Here is a 21,021-nt window from a genome sequence, read left to right as displayed (position 1 = left end):
TACAGGTGTATATGGATGGAGCATGGCTGAGGACTGAGAATCTATAACTGGCCGTGAAGTATCAAGTCCAGGTTTGGGACAGCAATGTACAAACAACTGCTTACGCTCAAAGTATACATGTTTGCAGACGGAATTCGCCATCAGGTACTATCGTCCAGTCACACATTTGTAAATTTAGGCAAGGAGTTCTGTTTAACACAATTCATGCAGCCTATTATAAAGTACTTCAACAGGCTTGACTAGCTGAGGGCATGATGAGTGCACCGTTAATTGCAATTGTTGTCGTACGGTACTTTTAGCTGCACTTCTTCCTCTCCCATGTGTTTTCTTGAGCTGTAAATTACCCTGAAATAAAATGGAAAAGAAAAAATATTAGTCTGATTTCGAAATTTAAAAGAGGGGCCCCCGGGGTTAGTGCGGAGTGATGACCCAGGAGCCTCTCACCAATGTGGTCGCTGTGAATTTATGTCCAGCTCATGCTGGCTTCCTCTCCAGCCATATGTGGGAATGTCTGCCAGCAACCTGCGGATGGCCGTGGGTTTCCCTCGGGCTAAGCCCGGTTTTCTCCTGCCATAATGCTAGCTGCCATTGTATAAGTGAAATATTCTTGAGTACGGCATAAAACACCAATCAAATAAATCAACAAATAAATAAATTTAACTCGTATTTAACAAATTTTAGTCATATGACAACGATAAGTCTTCTTGTAGCAGGGTGAGTCTTATAGCAGGGTGTGTAGCAGGGTGAGTCTTGTAGCAGTGTGTGTAGCAGGATGAGTAGCAGGGTGACTTGTAGCAGGGTCTGTACCAGTGCAAGTTATAGCAGGGTGTGTAGCAGGGTGAGTCTTGTAGCAATGTGTGTAGCAGGGTGAGTCTTGTAGCAGGGTTTGTAGCAGGGTGAGTTTTGTAGAAGGGTGAGTTTTGTAAAAGGGTGAGTCTTGTAGCAGTGTGTGTAGCAGGGTGAGCCTTGTAGCAGGGTGAATATTGTAGCAGGGTGTGTAGCAGGGTGAGTCCATGCCGCTACTGACTTATGGATTTATTTGATTGGTGTTTTGCTCCATACTCAAGAATATTTCATTTATAGGCCAGCTGCCAACATCATGGTGGGAGGAAACCGGGCAGAACCCGGGGAAACCCATGACCATCCGTAGGTTGCTGGGAGACCTTTCCATGTATGACTAGAAAGAATCGAAACAAGCATGAGAAAGACTTAAACTCACAGCGACCACACTGAAACGATGCGGGATCATTGCGCCATGCTGGCATGCTAACCTCCTTGGCCCCGGAGGCCCCCTGATGGCTAATTAGCGGAATGATCAATGTAAACAACCATATCATCACAAGCCGTCACATGCACTTGTCAAGAGACTGTGACTGAACTTATCTGGATGGTGAATATGACAGGCCAATTCTTTGATAGTGAATATGGTGGCCAATTCTATGACGGAGATCAAGTTTTAAGGATAGAGACCGTTCACTTGTGGGCAGTCGGTGATGCCACGTATTGCTGAAGTAACAGTAGTTTTTATTTCCTTACAAATGCAAGATTCGTAAGTCGACATGCTGCCTCTATGTACATGTAAGTAATGTGGATGTTAATGAAGACACAACTCCACATTTTTCTTGTATGAAGTGTTCATTGGCTAACACATTACATCAGTTTGCTCTCTTTTCTGAAAGCCAGGCATCTTCTAACAAAGCATGGAATCCATACATACAAAAATTTATTTATTTATTTATCTGATTGGTGTTTTACGCCATACTCAAAAATATTTCACTTTTACGACAGAGGCCAGCATTATGGTGGGAAGAAACCGGGCAAAGCCTGGGGGAAACCCATGACAATCCACAGGTTACTAACAGACCTTCCCTCTTCCCACATACAGCCAAAGAGGAAGCCAGCATGAGCTGGACTTGAACTCACAGCGACCGCTTTGGTGAAAGACTTCTGGGTCATCACACTGCGCTAGCGCTAACCAAGTGAGCCATTGGGGCCCCTACATACAAATAGTCACTTGTGAAGAGAGTATCTTATACAGTGCGGAAGAAATCCACCACAGACTATTAAAACTAGATGCTCACCAGATTCCGTAGAAAAGGAGCATAGCGGAGCAGACAAGTCCACAGGCTGCATCCAGGTACCAAACCTCTGGATGTTCTGTGAAGATGAGGACACTGATGGCGGTGCTGAAGCCCAGGATGGAGTTGATCACAGAATTGAAACCTGGGATATAACAGGATATATTCATTTATCTGGCTGTTGTTTGATGCCATACTCAAACAAAATTGAAAATCATTCAACTGAGGTGAGTGTTATGGGTGGAAGAAATCTCAGCTGTACAAATAAATTAAGTGTAAAGTACACCAACCTTTGGCAAGATACTGACCAACTTCCCCACATGTGATCTACGGATATGTACAGCATATCGGTGAAAGACTAGTGGTCCTCAACAAATGTATACATCAACCACTTAAGGGCAACAAGTCCATTCAAGTACTGATCTACAATCTCCCTGATCACGGTGAAGTTTAAACCAGCACCTTTAAGAAGTAATATATGCGTCCAAGTGATTGGACAGCAACAGCCTTTAGTCAACTTCTAGTCCATGACATGCTCCTGACACATCATTCCCTGGATGACCCAGAAGCCAGAGATCACACCATCCCCTTAGTAAAAACTAAAGTTCAAGTGCAAAAAAAAAAAATTGTCCTCAATGTGTTATAGCAAAGAATATCTTTGAATAGCGTATGTGTTGGATTTGTAGTTATTCAATTACTCTCAGTATTTCTATAGAGCTTATGTAATGTTTACATAAGCTGACGCAGTGGTACACATGGACTTTCTTCAACATGCCTGAAGAAAACTTAAAAAATGACAAAAAATAAAAGTTCAGACGAAAAAGTGCAAAAAGTTATTCCTAAATGTGGCCTTCAATATTTTTTCCGATTTTTACTTAAGGAGAAAAAGACACTTGAAAATAATTTTTGTATGGTGGGTATTGGGACCACCTTTTGATATTTGTAGTCTTTGTTTAATAATGTCAGAAATGGGGATGTAACACAGGTTTAACAAATATTTTTGCCCTAGAATTTGTTCTTTTCAGCAAACAAATGTATTAAACCTCAAATTGGATCATATTTATATTTTTAACATGTTAATAAATATTATCATAATTTAGGTTAAATTCATTTGTTTCGATATAAACAACAAATCATTCCAATAAATTTAGCAGACAAGCATCACATCCTCATTTAGAACATTATTATGCAACAACGATCAATACCAAAAGTTGGTCAAAAATACAACCATTCAAAAACATTTTCAAATACACTTTTCTCTTGAAAAAACAAAATCCAAAAAAATGTTAAAGATCACATTTGCAAATAAGTTTTGACCCTCCATCTGCTTTTGGCATTATTTTTATACGTGATTTCCAACTTCTGGGACACCTTACACAGCGAAGGCTTGGCAACTTATATACGTATTTGATGTTTGTGTAATTTGTGCTCTGTAATCTCCAACCAAAAGGTTTTGCAAAACTTACCATCAGTTATTATACTGACGCTCTCTAGCTTCCAGCCCAGGTAAAACTTGATGACGGCTAAAGCCGTGCATGCTGCACCATTAACAAAAGAGATTCTCCACAAAAACCCACTCTGAAATGAAAGTAACAACATTTTCGAAATGATACATGTACCATTGACTGACTGGGAGGGAGAGAGAGACAAGTTAACCATGAATCAAAGCATTTCCAAAAATCATCAGGTAGTTCGATCTCTTCAGTTTCAGGGCCATTGGCATACATAATAATATAAATTTAAAGAATATAAATTTTAATCGTAATAAATATTTACAGATAAGAAGTTACACACATACAGATTTCTTGATATACTATTTTTAAAATATGCTGGTTTTCGAGTTTTAACTTTGGTTTTGTTTTACTTTTATCTGATTTTAAACATGTGTGAAATTTTCTGTTTCATTTTTGAGGTTTTGAGGTACCATATCGCAAATCTCAACCGTCATGCGTTTTCACCTTGTTCTCGCCACCATATGGCAGAAATATTGCCGATGTGGCGTAAAGCCATAATCATTCATTCATTCACCTGATTTTAAACATGTGTGAAATTTTCTGTTTCATTTTTGATGTTCTCAGTACCATATCGCAAACCTCAACCGTCATGCGTTTTCACCTTATTCTCGCCACGATATGGCAGAAACATTGCCGATGTGGCGTTAAGCCATAATCACTCATTCATTCATTCATTCGATCTCTTTTATAGAATACATTGGGTCTGGTGCAAAGCTCTGAATGGCACATGTATAAGGAAATGAGTGTGTATGATCTCTCAGGATTTCCAGCCAATTCCAAACCAATGAAGTAAAAAATCACATCATTCTCTTCTGTTACTTTCCAGTGCATGTGTACTGCTTTGCTCTATGATCACTACCACAGAGAAACACTGAGGTATTGCAGAACACAATAAAATCAACAAGAACCAGAAGAATATCAGAAATGAAAAGTGCACGCCTGAATACAACGAAATTTCAGCTTCAACACAATTGGAATAAATCTAGAGAACGTCCAAAGTGGTCAGGAGCTACTGCAGTGACAATTTAGTAAGGACAGACAGCTTTTGGCAGCCTGCTACTTGATCTTTTTGACAACCCTGTTTATATACACTGCTTAGCAGTATTACATGTACCAATTGTATCCATGAATACTTCTTTATCACTATATGATACTTACTATATACATATATTCAGAACTTCATCTCCTAAAATACTTCAAAATGTGCTCAGAAAAAATAATTATTAGAGACCGAGTGAGTGAGAGATTGGGGTTTAACGTCGTCCTTAACAATTTTTCAGTCATATGATGACAAAGGAGTCCTTAGAGTGCATGAAATGCGCCTCCTTGGTGCAGGACGGATTTCCACCGCTCTTTTTTTTAGTGCTGCTTCACGGAGACTCCTTACTGAAGGCAAGTAAGTTGCCCCGCCCGAGCCATTATACTGATACGGGTCAACCAATCATTGCACTATCCCCTTCATGCTGAATGCCAAGCGAGAAAGTCACAACTTCCTCTTATAAGGTCTTAGTTGTGACTAAACCCAGGATTTACCCAGGATCTACCAAAGCGGACAAAATGCTTTAGAAAATACACAGAAAAAATAATTATTAGGTAGAGGCAGTCATGTCGAGTTTCGCACACAGTGTCTTCAGCTGAATGTATTTTGCATTTATGACATTACAGTTTCTAGAAGCTTATATACAGGTATAATTTGATACTCACATCCTCTGGAAAGATACCCTGTGCTATTGACAAAGACGACCGGACAGCTATTGTGACACAGGCTATCAAAAACAACACACCTATCACTGTACAGGCTCTGGGCAAAAAAAAAACAACACAAAACAATTTTTTAAAGAAAGAGATGAAAAGTAATCCTAGCTACAGATTTTGTGTACGGCTGTATTGAGGCAGTGTTGATTTATAATAATCAAAAATATTTCACGTAAATGATGGTGTAATGTTGGCGTTCATGGGTGGAGGACACAGCAGGCCTTGTCAGGTAAAATACCACAACATGTAGTTACCATGCACAACTCAGTCTCAGATTGCTTCGTGGACAGAGAAGGACTCTGATGCAAGGCCACATCAAGCCAGTCAGATATGTCGTTCTTCACAATTTTTTTAATCATATGATGGGGAGTGTGTACATATATTGTGTCACCTTGTGGCAGGGTGAGTCCATGCTGCCTAAGTGCTGCTGCCACTAAGCAAAGGCAACAGACCCTGTCACATTATACTGACACTAGGCCATCTTCCCTTGCTCTATCCTTTTACTGCTGAGTGCCAAGCGTAGCAGCCGAAAGTGCCAAGTGTAGCAGCGGAAAGTACCATTTTTAAAGTCTTTGGTTTGATCCACAGATCTCCCGATTCTGAGACAGATGTTCTAACCATTAGGCCACTAAAGCGCTCCAGACAGATGGGTATAAATCTTAGATGTATTCAATTGTTTCAATTTACAATGGCAGTCATGTTTAATAATGGAGGAAATCAAAGAGCCCACTGTCAATTGGACAGTGGCAATTAAAGTCATGCATGCTTACGCTATTCACTGTTATGGCATCTAATCCTCATTATGTTCTAACTCTCAAAGGGTCAGACTACATGTAAGAGTTTATCTATGTATATATGACACGTACATCCTCTCTCTCCTGGCAGAATACAGAGACCCGCTATTTCCTGTGAATCTCCAGATCACCATGGCTGACGACAACGTGTCCAGGAGAGCATCCAGCTGGAACACAAAGATTATAGCCATGGGATTTAACAAAAGCACTGTTTGTGAATAAAACGGAACAAACCTATAAAGAAACTCACCACATCTTAAAAGAAGACAACAAACCTTGGTTTTGGGCAAACGCCTGAAGAAATTCAACCATGCACACCTCACTTGGTTTCTGACAAACCCCTGAAGAAAGCCAACCATGCACACCTTGCAGGGTTTCTGACATACCCCTGAAGAAAATCAACTATGCACACCCTGCTGGGTTTCTGACAAAACCCTGAAGAAAACCAACCCCACCTTGCTGGGTTTTGGGCAAACTCCTGAAGAAAATCAACATTACCCTTGCTGGGTTTCTGACAAACCCCTGAAGAAAACCAACCACACATCGCTGTGTTTCTGACAAACCCTTGTAGACAACCAACCACACCTTGCTGGGTTTCTGACAAACCCCTGAAAAAAACTGACCACACTTCGCTGGATTTCTGACAAAAGTCTGAACAAAACCAACCCCACCTTGCTGGGTTTCTGACAAGCTTTGGAATGACAAAGGTGGTAAAAACATTTGAATACAAATCTTCAAATTAGAAAGGATCCCGTTTGGGGTATTCAGAATTCTTTACCCAGGGATCATAATCAAAACATACATCACGTCCAGCCTTATTCTCGCCATTGTCGGGGAATTTCAAAAGACAGAGCATGAGATGAAATTATCATAGATTGTTACGAATAAAATAATCGCTTACCCCAAAAGCAAAGGCTGCGGAGCTCTGGTCTGATGCCGAGTAAGCTGCAAAAAGTAAATAATATATACCGAGTAGAACATTTACATATTGTTAAATGATTATGAATCACCCTCATTCTTCAATTTTCAACCGCCTCTGCAACTTATATTTGGAAACATTTTGAGAACTATGGGGAACAGAGAAATAATTCTAAAAAAAGTTTGCATATTTAATGACACAATGTAATGCTAAATGAGCAACGATGTGAACTTGCCAATTAACAACCATGTTAAACAGACAATCATTTTCTTTATTTTTCAAACAAAATTTCAAAAGCCAGAGATATGGTAATCATAAAACAACTGAAGTATGCTAATGGCAAGACTTCAGTCAGCTGGTCTCTGTATCACAAATACAGACAAAAATTCAAAGCAAGCCGTATGAAATTTTGTGACAGTATTTTATGTATTCCACTGATATACAGGTGTGCTATATTTAACTTCAATGTCACACATTTACATTACAGCTCAGGAGATATGTAAATCCTGTAAATAGTGTACAGGTGTACTTTATACCCTGCTTCATCTGTGAACCATACCAACTGATGGTTGAGAAATACAATACTTAGGACATTAGATCAAAGCAATTGTGCACCAAATATGAAGTGTATATGTATGCATATATATATATGCATGCATGTATATATGTATGTATGTATGTATATATGCATGTATGTACGTATGATTGGAGTTTTTATGTTGTACTTTTTTTAATAGTCATACATGTATGACAAGGAGTCATTCAGTGTGTGTGTAGACTGGTATATGTACTGTGTCTTTTTGTTGCGGGGAGAATCCATGCTGCCCCTGAAGTACCATGCAGAAGACACCAAAAATGACACTCCACCCAGTCACATTACACTGACACTGGGGCAATCAGTCCTGTTTCCATGCTCTAACCTCTCAGCAAGGCAGCAACAAGTACCATTTCTGAAGTCTTTGGTAAGACCGGACCTGGGATTGATCCCAGATCTCCTGACTTCAAGACTGACACTTTAACATTTAGGCCACTGAAGCAGTGTCACAAAGAGTGTCTAGGTGCTGCTAGGACAACTTTAGATTCATGTAGCACAACTGACTTACTGACAGCCAAAATGCCTAGCACGAGGGTGACGACGACAGAGATCCATGACACAACAAGGGTGGTGACCTGATAACGGGGGCCTTCTTCTAATGTGAGGCGATGTGCTTTACCCACCAGCTCCGCTAAAACGAAAATTACATCATATATTATTTCATGCCTGTTCACCAATTCTTGACACTTTCCAAGAAATGTCAGGCTAGCCATCATTAAAAGTATGCTTGTTAGACAATATCCTAGCAAGTCATTTCCACAAAGGGCCTTGTCTTTTTCAACTGTTTTGCTGGACTTGAATTCGCAGAATGCCTATTTAATGAGAGGCTCCTGGGTGCCAAGGATTCTGCTGGTGGACTAACCCCAAGGCCTGATAACTTTGCATTGTTTTAATGTGATTGTATATTAAATGTGACGACAACACAGTATTTTGAGGAATTCTAGACCAGTGACATCTAATAAATTACAATTAACATCACTGTATTTTTTTTTTTTTTTTTTTTTTTTTACCTAATTCTGCTTAAACCATAGTGCTAGTGGGTGTGTAGATTGCTACTATTTATGTATTTACATGAACAGTTAGACTAAAACCCTGACTAAGGTAAACTGACCAGTGGTAGTATCTGACCATTCGCCATCTATCACACTGTCGTGTACTGCTCTGGATTTACTGTCTATGCTGTACATCTTTTACAGTATTGTACTAGGATGCTAACTCCTAGACCATGAAAACCCCTATGGTGGGCTTTTGATATTTTCTAAATTATATGTTTTCAAACAGAAAAGGGTATGAAGTATTGTAACAATAATGATATTCTGTAAGTAGTTTTATGAATGTTGCTTTATGTTGCAACGACTGGCATATCAGTAGCACTTCAGTGTCGTAAAGCACAAACTCCACTTTGTGGTGGGATGGGGGCCTCCGTGGCTCAGTTGGTTAGCGCGCTAACGCAGCGTTATGACCCAGCAGTCTCTCACCAATGCGGTGGCTGTGAGTTCAAGTTCAGCTTATGCTGGTTTCCTCTCTGGCTGTACGTGGGAAGGTCTGCCAGCAACCTGCGGATGGTCGTGGGTTTCCCCCCGGGCTCTGCCAGGTTTCCACCCACCATAATGCTGGCCGCCGTCAAAGTGAAATATTCTTGAGTACCGCGTAAAACACCAATCAAATAAAGAAATAAATAAATAAATTGTAGTGGGATGTACACACAAGTATATGTACATCACTCTGGTAAAAGTCACATGGGACTAGTAAAGGTCTACGGACAGGAAAATAAATGAATGAATGAACAAATAAGTTCAATAACAAATAATTCATTAAGCCAAATTTAATTGTGCAAGTAAAAAAGCTACCTGCTTACTAGCCACTAAATAGCCTTACAAGCACTGTCAACTGCTTACTAACCACCAAATTGCCTTACAAGTACTGTTAACTGCTTACTATCCACTAAATGGCCTAACATGAAGTGTCAACTGCTTACTACCCACTAACTGGCCTTACAAGCACTGTTAACTGCTTACTATCCACTAAATGACCTTACAAGCACTGTCAACTGCTTACTATCCACTAAATGACCTTACAAGCAGTGTCAACTGCTTACTAGCCACTAAATGGCCTTACAAGCACTGTCAACTTCTTACTATCCACTAAATGGCCTTACAAGCACTGTCAACTGCTTACTACCCACTAAATGGCCTTACAAGCACTGTCAACTTCTTACTATCTACTAAATGACCTTACAAGCACTGTCAACTGCTTACAAACCACTAACTGGCCTTACAAGCACTGTTAACTGCTTACTATACACTAAATGACCTTACAAGTACTTTCAACTGCTTACTAACAACCAAATTGCCTTACAAGCACTGTCAACTGCTTACTAACCATAAGATGACCTTACAAGTGCTGTCACTAAACACCAGCCCACCCGCCCAGTCCCCCTCAGGAGCAATGGACGTAGACAGGCAGGAATTTCTTCCTTGTAGTTGGGATACTATCAGCATTTATTTATTTACTTATTTGATTTGTGTTTTACTCTGTACTCAAGAATATTTCACATATATGACGGCGGCCAGCATTCTGGTGGGGGGGGGGGGGGGGGAACCCACGACCATCCGCAGGTTGCTGGCAGATCAGAGAGGAAGTCAACATGACGCCAGGGTTATAAAATCAATCAGAAATATAAACTGACACATGTATGTTATCTATGTGTTAAACAAATGTGTTTTGTTACAACGTATGTATTTTAATTTGAAACCTAAGTTCACAAAGTCATTTATTAGATTGCAAACAGCAGGCTTCGTGTGCGTGTCAATTAATATGTAGTGTGGATATACACAACTACCCTATTCTTCTAATATTTAAGACACCTGGTCAGTTCATTTTAGTCAATATACATGTAATTACAGCAGGAATATTTAGTTTCTTTTTTTACCCACATGCTTAGTCCATCTAATGAACAACATATATCTTTACTTTTCCAAAAAAACTGGGAGAGAATTTGAATTCTTTGCTTTCAGCTCTCCTGATATTTGTCCTAAAAATTAGAATTATGGTGAGAACAGTACAGCCTATATCCATGGAGCTGACCATATAACTGAACGCTACCACACTTTAGTTGCCTCTCTGGCTTTCTGACTTGTCTCTCAAAACACGGATCCTTTAATCAGCTGTAGAATGGCAGACAAGACCAAAATGCATGCGCTATCTCAGCAGTGAAACTTGGGAACATGGAACACTGAAATGTTTGCGAGGTTATGATGTGACCTCACATTGAATTATCTGGCCATCTGTCTTTTTTTTTTTCATGGATTTAGCTACAAATGATTTACTTATTTCAATTATTTATTTGCGCTAGCGCAGCGTAATGACCCAGAAGCCTCTCACCAATGCGGTCGCTGTGAGTTCAAGACCAGCTCATGCTGCCTTCCTCTCCGGTCGTACGTGGGAAGGTCTGCCGGCAACCTGCGGATGGTCGTGGGTTTCCCCTGAGCTCTGCCCGGTTTCCACCCACCATAATGCTGGCTGCCGTCATATAAGTGAAATATTCTTGAGTACGGCGTAAAACACCAATCAAAAAAAAAAAAAATTACCTATTTAATTACCTATTTAATTGATATTTTACACTTTGTGTACTCAAGAATATTTCACTTCTACAATGGTGGCCCACATTTTGGTGGGGGTGGGGGTGGGGGTGGGGGGTGGGGGGGGGGGTGGGGGGGGGGGGGGGGAACCAGGCAATTATTTACCAGTTAATCATATTATTGTTTGCATGTACATATTGTTTTATAGCTGAATAAAAATTCTCTGCTCTTCATCTGTCTACAGACAAAAAAAAAACATTAAAAAAGCATAAATATCATATTTCTACATTCACTATTTTCTTTCACTTTTCTCCATGGCAACAGATCATGGTAAAAGCCTGTAAATCAGATGACTCATATTACTGATTACTGGGCTATCCAGTGTCATCAAGATTGTGTGTGTGTGTCGGGGCGGGGGGTGGGGGGGAGGGGGGGAGGTTTTTGTCGCACATTGAACAGCTGCTGAGAGCACTTTACATTTACATCAGAACAGAGGAAATATCGATTGATATGTCCATGAAAATTAAGTGCTTTTATAGAATAAGAGAAGTGACCCTCATATTTAATGAGTATACATTAGGAAATAATTTAATACACGTACACTGTTTACGCCAGATGCCTTGTGAATCTATGTCCATATGTTGTAAAACGACATGACCTGCTCATTCTAGAAGTATTACATGCAAAACTTCACATGCACATTACAAATTAAGAATTTTTTTTCTCTGTAGTGAAATAAAGGAATAATTCAGATTCTAAACAGGCTCAGTTAATTGCTGTTGGTATTTTTGCTAATCCACAGCAAGGAAAACTTTTGACAGCTAAATTTTTGATAATTCATAAATTTATACACATGCTGTAAATCGTTTTCTTGGGAGGGACATCTGGCATCACATTTTTGGTCTTGAATTCAGTGATGACAGGGTGCTGCAGGGTTCTATGCACCCTGAGCTATTATACATATATATTAAGTGCAAATTAAGAAAGCTGTTCTTATTTGATGCTAATTATATGGATACATAATTACATGGATACCAATTATATGATACTAATTTCATGGATACTAATTACATGGATACATAATTATATGGATACATAATTATATGGATACCAATTATATGGATACATAATTATATGATACTAATTACATGGATGCTAATTACATGGATACTACATATTTATCTGATTGTTGTTTAATGACATACTCAAGAATTTTTCACCTTATCTGAAGAAAACTGCAATGTTCTAAGTGAACCCCTAACCTCTGCCAGGTTACAATGCGGGCAACTTAAAATTCCACACTGTCGGATCTTACTAGTGGCAGGCAAGCAGGGAGGCAGTCTCCAATGAACTTCACTGGAAATAGCACTAGTACTGGCGCAGGAAAGCACCAGTTATCAACTTATGCTATCGTTAAGCAAGACTTCAAGAACAATGCCGGCAGTAATGGAACATCTAAATTCCACGTCCCAGGATACTCTCCAGATGTATATGCTGCATTGTGAATAACATAATACGTCACACATGTATTTATACAGTAACACTAAATTTCTATGCACAAGCTTTATTTATTTATTTATTTGATTGATGTTTTACGCTGTACTCAAGAATATTTCACTTATACGACGGCTGCAAGCATTATGGTAGGAGGAAACTGGGCAAAGCCCAAGGGAAACCACAACCATCCGCAGGCTGTTTACAGACCTTCCCATGTACTGCCCGAGCACAGGTTTTAAAACTGATCATATATTGTTGAGGGCTTTTAGCTCATATACACAGTCCATTCTACAACCATGAAACAACATTTTCTGCTTGTCTGATTATAATGTATATTTGTCTCTGCTTTTCAATTTTTGAAGCAACACCTGGTGGGTTTGAATATTGCTGAAGGCTAAGAAGATAAGGGTCCAGGAAACACATACACAGGGTTTATACACCTTACAAACCTTAACGATTTAAAATGCCCATTCCTTTTCCAGACCCCAAATTTATTTACATTATAAAATGATGTTCGTCAAACATTCTCACGAAGACAGCAATGTTTGCATTAAGTAATTTCAAAGCTGTTGGGAAACATCACTCTACCCTGCTGTCTGAAAATTGATCAGGTGATCTATACACCAGCTTCAGACGATGGGACGGACAGGTTACATGAAGTTAGGCAAATTGGGAAAACCTTAGGCCAAGTGAAAACATAATAGATTCAAGTTTTTAAACTGACAAATGATTGTACACTTTACCCCAAATACAACCCAAAAAATTGCTGCCCTTGGAATTTTTGTCCAAAAATCTCGTCTACGGCAATAATCTACTAAAAGACACAGAATGAGAAGTTCTACACACAGTCCACGAGGCAAACCATCAAAGCAAGGTCATAAATTTTACATCTACAAATTTACAGTCTGCCAAACATCATTTGCACGTTTCACTCCATCAGTCAGAATTATGTAACTTGATGGTTCTGACTGGACAAAAATCATCTCTTTCAGACAGTTCATCTGACTTGTCAAAATACAGAGCTTCCTGAATCTGGGATCAAGACAGACGTCTATCTTCACACCAGCCTGAATTAACATCAACTATATTTACCTATTTATTTATTTAATTTATGTTTTACGCCTTACTCAAGAATATTTCACTTATACGACGGCGACCAGAATCATGGTGGGAGGAAACCGAGCAGAACCTGGGGGGAAACCCACGACCATCTGCAAGTTGTTGGCAGACCTCATCTAATATCTAAAAAACCTTGATTCTTTTGTCAGAGTTTATATCCAACCTATAATACATCCAATAATTAATAAGAATGACTACTGGCATGAGTGCATGTACAACAGATACCTGGAAGGCCAGGTCATTTGAGGTCATGCTGACACCAGTACTTATCAACTTTTCCTGCATGCAGCCTATAAATTAGGATTGTTGTAGGAACTAAAGTAATTATCGCCCCGAGTGGTTTCAGCCAAAGATGACCATGATAATGCTACAAATCATTCTCATACACCTCCACTAATTCTCACAACTTGTGGATATTGGCATTTCATGATCATTTTTTGCTTGATATGCCATCCCAAATATTGACCTTTAGCCCTAGTGAAAATATTACAGAGGTTTGAGAAAGGTCGCCGATCCTACACGCATGTCCGGCAGTGACCAGTGTTATATTTCAGAGCTGTATGTGCATGTCTACATATACAGGTTAAACATGTAGTTTAAATCAATCTTAATGTGAGCAAATGAGAAGCGAATAATTTCCTGAAATGCCAAAATACTAAATGTACCCATCCCCTGAATAATTAACATCTTTAGGTATATATATTAGCTGTAATTTTTGTGCGACTGAAAAACGATCTCTCTGAAATAATTCAGACTTATCATTAGTATACCCAATAGGAAATAAGACAGCAAGATTTGAACAAGAGTTCTAAGTTCACAACAGCTGTGCCTTTTATTAACCGCTGTGAAGTACTGTCCAAACAGGTCCTAACCTTAAATCCTCCTGGCATCATGGCCTGATGGTCGGCATACGAATGATGGTCGGCGTATGAATCGGGGACCATACACCCACTGTGAGCCAGCATTGAGCAAATCTGCTGTCACCACTGATGTATCAACTGTCTACCATCTCACATGTATGATGGTCGGCGTATGAATCGGGGACCATACACCCACAGTGAGCCAGCACTGAGCAAATCTGCTGTCACCACTGATGTATCAACCGTCTATCATGGCACATGAATGATGGTCGGTGTATGAATCGGAGACCATACACCCACTGTGAGCCAGCACTGAGCAAATCTGCTGTCACCACTGATGTATCAACCATCTACCATCTCACATGAATGATGGTCGGCACATGAATCGGGGACCATACACCCACAGTGAGCCAGCATTGAGCAAATCTGCTGTCACCATTGGTGTATTTACCATCTATCATGGCACATGTATGATGGTCGGTGTATGAATCGGGGACCATACACCCACTGTGAGCCAGCATTGAGCAAATCTGCTGTCACCACTGATGTATTTACCATCTATCATGGCACATGTATGATGGTCGGTGTATGAATCGGGGACCATACACCCAATGTCTGCCAGCATTGAGCAAATCTGCTGTCACCACTGATGTATTTACCATCTATCATGGCACATGTATGATGGTCGGTGTATGAATCGGGGACCATACACCCACTGTGAGCCAGCATTGAGCAAATCTGCTGTTACCATTGATGTATCTACCGTCTACCATCTCACATGTATGATGGTCCTTATATGAATCGGGGACCATACACCCACAGTGAGCCAGCATTGAGCAAATCTGCTGTCACCACTGATGTATCTACCGTCTACCATCTCACATGAATGATGGTCGGTGTATGAATCGGGGACCATACACCCACAGTGAGCCAGCATTGAGCAAATCTGCCGTCACCATTGGTGTATCAACCATCTACCATCTCACATGTATGATGGTCCTTATATGAATCGGGGACCATACACCCACAGTGAGCCAGCATTGAGCAAATCTGCTGTCACCATTGATGTATCTACCGTCTACCATCTCACATGAATGATGGTCGGTGTATGAATTGGGGACCATACACCCACAGTGAGCCAGCACTGAGCAAATCTGCTGTCACCATTGGTGTATCAACCATCTACCATCTCACATGAATGATGGTCGGTGTATGAATCGGGGACCATACACCCACAGTGAGCCAGCACTGAGCAATTCTGCTGTCACCATTGGTGTATCAACCATCTACCATCTCACATGAATGATGGTCGGTATATGAATCGGGGACCATACACCCACTGTGAGCCAGCATTGAGCAAATCTGCTGTCACCATTGGTGTATCAACCGTCTACCATCTCACATGTATGATGGTCGGTGTATGAATCGGAGACCATACACCCACAGTGAGCCAGCATTGAGCAAATCTGCTGTCACCATTGGTGTATCAACCATCTACCATCTCACATGTATGATGGTCCTTATATGAATCGGGGACCATACACCCACAGTGAGCCAGCATTGAGCAAATCTGCCGTCACCATTGATGTATCTACCGTCTACCATCTCACATGAATGATGGTCGGTGTATGAATCGGAGACCATACACCCACAGTGAGCCAGCATTGAGCAAATCTGCTGTCACCACTGATGTATCAACTGTCTATCATGGCACATGAATGATGGTCGGTGTATGAATCGGGGACAATACACCCACTGTGAGCCAGCACTGAGCAAATCTGCTGTCACCACTGATGTATCAACCGTCTATCATGGCACATGAATGATGGTCAGCGTATGAATCGGGGACCATACACCCACTGTGAGCCAGCACTGAGCAAATCTGCTGTCACCACTGATGTATCAACTGTCTATCATGGCACATGAATGATGGTCAGCGTATGAATCGGGGACCATACACCCACTGTGAGCCAGCACTGAGCAAATCTGCTGTCACCACTGATGTATCAACTGTCTATCATGGCACATGAATGATGGTCAGCGTATGAATCGGGGACCATACACCCACTGTGAGCCAGCATTGAGCAAATCTGCTGTCACCACTGATGTATCAACCGTCTATCGTGGCACATGAATGATGGTCGGTGTATGAATCAGGGACCATACACCCACTGTGAGCCAGCATTGAGCAAATCTGCTGTCACCACTGATGTATCAACTGTCTATCATGGCACATGAATGATGGTCGGTGTATGAATCAGGGACCATACACCCACTGTGAGCCAGCATTGAGCAAATCTGCTGTCACCACTGATGTATCAACTGTCTATCATGGCACATGAATGATGGTCGGTGTATGAATCAGGGACCATACACCCACTGTGAGCCAGCATTGAGCAAATCTGCTGTCACCACTGATGTATCAACTGTCTATCATGGCACATGTATGATGGTCGGTGTATGAATCGGGGACAATACACCCACTGTGAGCCAGCATTGAGCAAATCTGCTGTCACCACTGATGTATCAACCGTCTATCATGGCACATGAATGATGGTCGGCGTATGAATGATGGTCGGTGTATGAATCGGGGACCATACACCCACTGTGAGCCAGCATTGAGCAAATCTGCTGTCACCACTGATGTATCAACTGTCTATCATGGCACATGTATGATGGTCGGTGTATGAATCAGGGACCATACACCCACTGTGAGCCAGCATTGAGCAAATCTGCTGTCACCACTGATGTATCAACTGTCTATCATGGCACATGAATGATGGTCGGTGTATGAATCGGGGACCATACACCCACTGTGAGCCAGCACTGAGCAAATTTGCTGTCACCATTGATGTATCCAATAAAAAATCCGATAAAAATGAAGGCACAATAGTCTATTCTCCAAGTCTTCTACGGACAACATTCATAATGAAATTATGTTAATGTCCCAATACTTAATCTTTACCTTATATCTCAATGAAATGATTACAGTGTTTGTTGAAAACAGGACGTTGGCCTTTTGGCTCTCACCAGTGCAAGCTGATCAGAAAAAGTTTTACATTTGATATTTCACTTCATTACAATTAACTCCATGCCTTAAGGCAAAGAAAACACTAAAATAAAGTATTTATCAGATGAAAGACCATTAAACACAGTCCAGGAAATTAGTTAGATTTATTTGTTCAGAATTTTTCTACCTGATTAAAATGCATTTAGAACATAGAATTCTACAGTGGTCTGTTGGGACCCAGAGGGTATCAGGGAAGTCACAGCAATATTTTTTGACTTTGTTGGTTTGTTTCAAGGTCCATTTGTTGAATGGATTCACAGTATATGAAGATGTATTTTGAATAATGAAATACAGTAATCAGTTTGTGTTAAGTGGTACAAGGCTGAATTGACATTCCTGGTCCCAATATGGTCAGAAAGGCCACCATCGAATCCAAAGTTTAAATGCATTTTACTAGGTCAAAAAATATTCTAAAAAAATAAATCAAACTATTTTCCCGGACAATATTCAATGGTCTTTCATCTGTTCTTTGCCTTTAAAGGGATACTGAATCGTTTCTGATTGGCTAGTGTGAGAGTTAGGCAAGTCCAGGCTATGCCCAGTCTAAGAGGAATTTTTTTGTATGGCAGATTTGTTCAAGAGTGACCATTGCTGGAGGTTTTAGCCCAGGAAACCCTCTCTCCACTGTCAGCCAATCAGCATCTATTCTGTATCCCTTTAACGATATTTGAGTACATGTACTGCATTGTTGTCGAAAACAGAATATGGCGGCCTTTTGATCCCAACCACTCAGACGGACATGTTAGAAATGGCATTTGGAATTTTTTCCTTCTTTTTTTCTTTGGAGTATACAATAATATCGTCGATCACACTTGAACTAGAATCAGAAATGCCGACAGCAAGCTCCCTACAGTGCTTAATTTACCATGGCCTGGTCACGTATAAAACTATCAGCTGAAGACTGATTTATTTATTTGTTTTTTTATTTGATTGGTGTTTTACGCCGTACTCAAGAATATTTCACCTTTATGACGGCGGCCAGCGTTATAGTGCGTGGAAACCGGGCAGAGCCCAGGGGAAATCCACCACCATCCGCAGGTTGCTGCCAGACCTACCCACGTACGGGCTGAAGATTGAGCTCGTGCATCAATCTAAGGTGTTCTACAATACTGGATTCTATCTGCATGTCTACAATAGAATGACTGGTCATGTTTTCTCGTGAGACTTTTTGGATACATGGTATACAGAGGTTAAAGACGCCAAAAATGGATATGATTTCATTCATGCACGGCAGCTAAGTTCAGAAAAGTCAACAATTTTTTAATTACAATATCACAATGAATGTGAATGAATCAATAAAATTTTTATTTAAGGACGGTAGATCTGTCAAAATGAAAAATTTGCTTTTCCCAGAGGCCCTTCATAGCAATACATGAACATTAACCATGTACAAACAGTATATACAATTCCATTTTTTAAAACCTGAAAACAGTCAATAAAGCATCACTATATACATCAGCTGAAATCATAAATAGACATGTGTTACAATGTACTAGTTTAAATTACTTTTCTAAATATTATGACCAAAAAGATGGATGTGACATATAATGGTGCTGTTTTAATTTTCCATCATTCTAAAGCTATTCCATCCGGCTGCAAGTGAGAAGGTCTGTCAACAACCTGCGGATGGTTGCGGATTTCCCCTGGGTACTGCCCGGTTTCCACCTACCATAATGCTGGCCGCCGTCGTATACATGAAATATTCTTGAATACGGCGTAAAACATCAATCAAATAAATAAATAAATAAATTAATAAAGCTGTTTCAAGGATGGCAGCCTACCACTCATTGATATTTTACACCGTACTCAAATATATTTCATTTATACGACATCAGCCAGCACTATGGTGGGAAAAAACCGGGCAGAGCCCAGGGAAACCCACGACCACAAGCAGGTTGCTGGCAAACTAACTATAAGACAAATCATACCTGATACACCCACAAATTCGCATCTAGTGCAACTCAGTTATGGATGTGCTTTGGCCTACCTTTCTCTGTGGAACCCTGTTTTAGACGGTGGAGGGGAAGGCTATTCTTTGTGGCCATGACATCGTTGTTGTTGTTATTACAAGAGTCAGAAAACCCGCAGATAGAAGTCACGTCCTTCAGGGGTACCCTGAAAATAAACCATTTTGATACAGCTTTCATGTACATGAACTGGTATTTGATTGCTGTTTTATTAAAAGTACACAGGTAATTTAATAGCCCAGCCTCAATTTTGCATTCCTGGCTCAATTAGTGATGTTAATTTTGGTAGGTAGAGGTTGTCTTATTTTTTTGTACCGTTACTTTCATGAAGAATGGATTCTATATGGGTAGTATATGTGAAAGTTATTCTAGACACTAATTCTTTCGATTGTTATCGTTTCAATGCCACATTTCAGTTGTAATAAAGGGTGGAGTGTCTGAAGCAAACCTGCCATGCGATATGTTACTAACTAGGCTTTTCCACGCGGACTTATAATGCATACGATATTGGTGAAAGACAAATACATGTTCTTCGATGACTGGGCAAATGGGCACATGAGCGTCAATGCCCACTAATATTCTAACCATGCATGCAAACAGTGACAGCGAGAGATGGATAGCTATTAGCTTCCAAAAAGAGCTGGTTTAATGTTCAATTCAATTTTCAAGTTCAAACATTTGCTGAATGGTGTTATATTGTATAGAAAGATTTAAAATGAAGAAATATATAAGAAAGTTTAAAAGCAAAAAATGCTGATTTTAGTAAAACCTGGGATTAAGACAGACGTCCATCTTAATCCCAGGTAAAACAAAACAGGCTGTATCTAACATGATGAAGCTAACAATCACAGCTGTTATGTACACAATCAAATATTTCCAATCTCTGTAAATATTACTGTCTCATTCCACAGAGGATTTCTTTATCAATGACCCAGGAGCCTCTCACCAATGCGGTCACCATGAGTTCAAGCCCAGTTCATGCTGGTTTCCTCTCTAGCCGTAAGTGGGAAGGTCTGCCAGCAACCTGCGGATGGTCGTGGGTTCCCCCCAGGCCCTGCCCGGTTTCCACCTACCATAATGCTGGTCACTGTCATATAAGTGAAATATTCTTGAGAACGGCGTAAAATACCAATCAAAATAAATAAATTTATCAATCTATTTCAACAAAGCCTGGATTTATAGTGGAAGCTTGTTAAACGGACTTCAAATCATTAAAACACACATCAATGTTTACAAGTATTCTATTTCACCTCAAGTTTGGTTTGTAAAAAT

The 21,021-nt window shown here is 40.2% G+C and overlaps 1 protein-coding gene across 1 annotated transcript in view; it reads right to left on the bottom strand.

Annotated features, from left to right (window-relative positions):
* Nucleotides 1-266: 266 nt before the first annotated feature.
* LOC135464414 (transmembrane protein 163a-like) overlaps nucleotides 267-21,021 on the bottom strand; it is a 44,346-nt gene continuing 23,591 nt past the window's right edge. The window contains exons 2-9 of the mRNA XM_064741841.1: nucleotides 19,770-19,897; nucleotides 8,164-8,286; nucleotides 7,043-7,086; nucleotides 6,214-6,308; nucleotides 5,297-5,393; nucleotides 3,545-3,656; nucleotides 2,082-2,223; nucleotides 267-345 (exon numbers count right to left, since the gene is read on the bottom strand). Of these exons, the coding sequence (XP_064597911.1) occupies nucleotides 267-345; nucleotides 2,082-2,223; nucleotides 3,545-3,656; nucleotides 5,297-5,393; nucleotides 6,214-6,308; nucleotides 7,043-7,086; nucleotides 8,164-8,286; nucleotides 19,770-19,897 (820 nt within the window). The remainder of the gene's footprint in view (nucleotides 346-2,081; nucleotides 2,224-3,544; nucleotides 3,657-5,296; nucleotides 5,394-6,213; nucleotides 6,309-7,042; nucleotides 7,087-8,163; nucleotides 8,287-19,769; nucleotides 19,898-21,021) is intronic.

The sequence above is a fragment of the Liolophura sinensis genome, chromosome 4, assembly GCF_032854445.1.
Source record: "Liolophura sinensis isolate JHLJ2023 chromosome 4, CUHK_Ljap_v2, whole genome shotgun sequence".
NCBI classification, from domain to species: Eukaryota; Metazoa; Mollusca; class Polyplacophora; order Chitonida; family Chitonidae; genus Liolophura; species Liolophura sinensis.
This window is presented reverse-complemented; position numbering and strand designations above follow the sequence as displayed.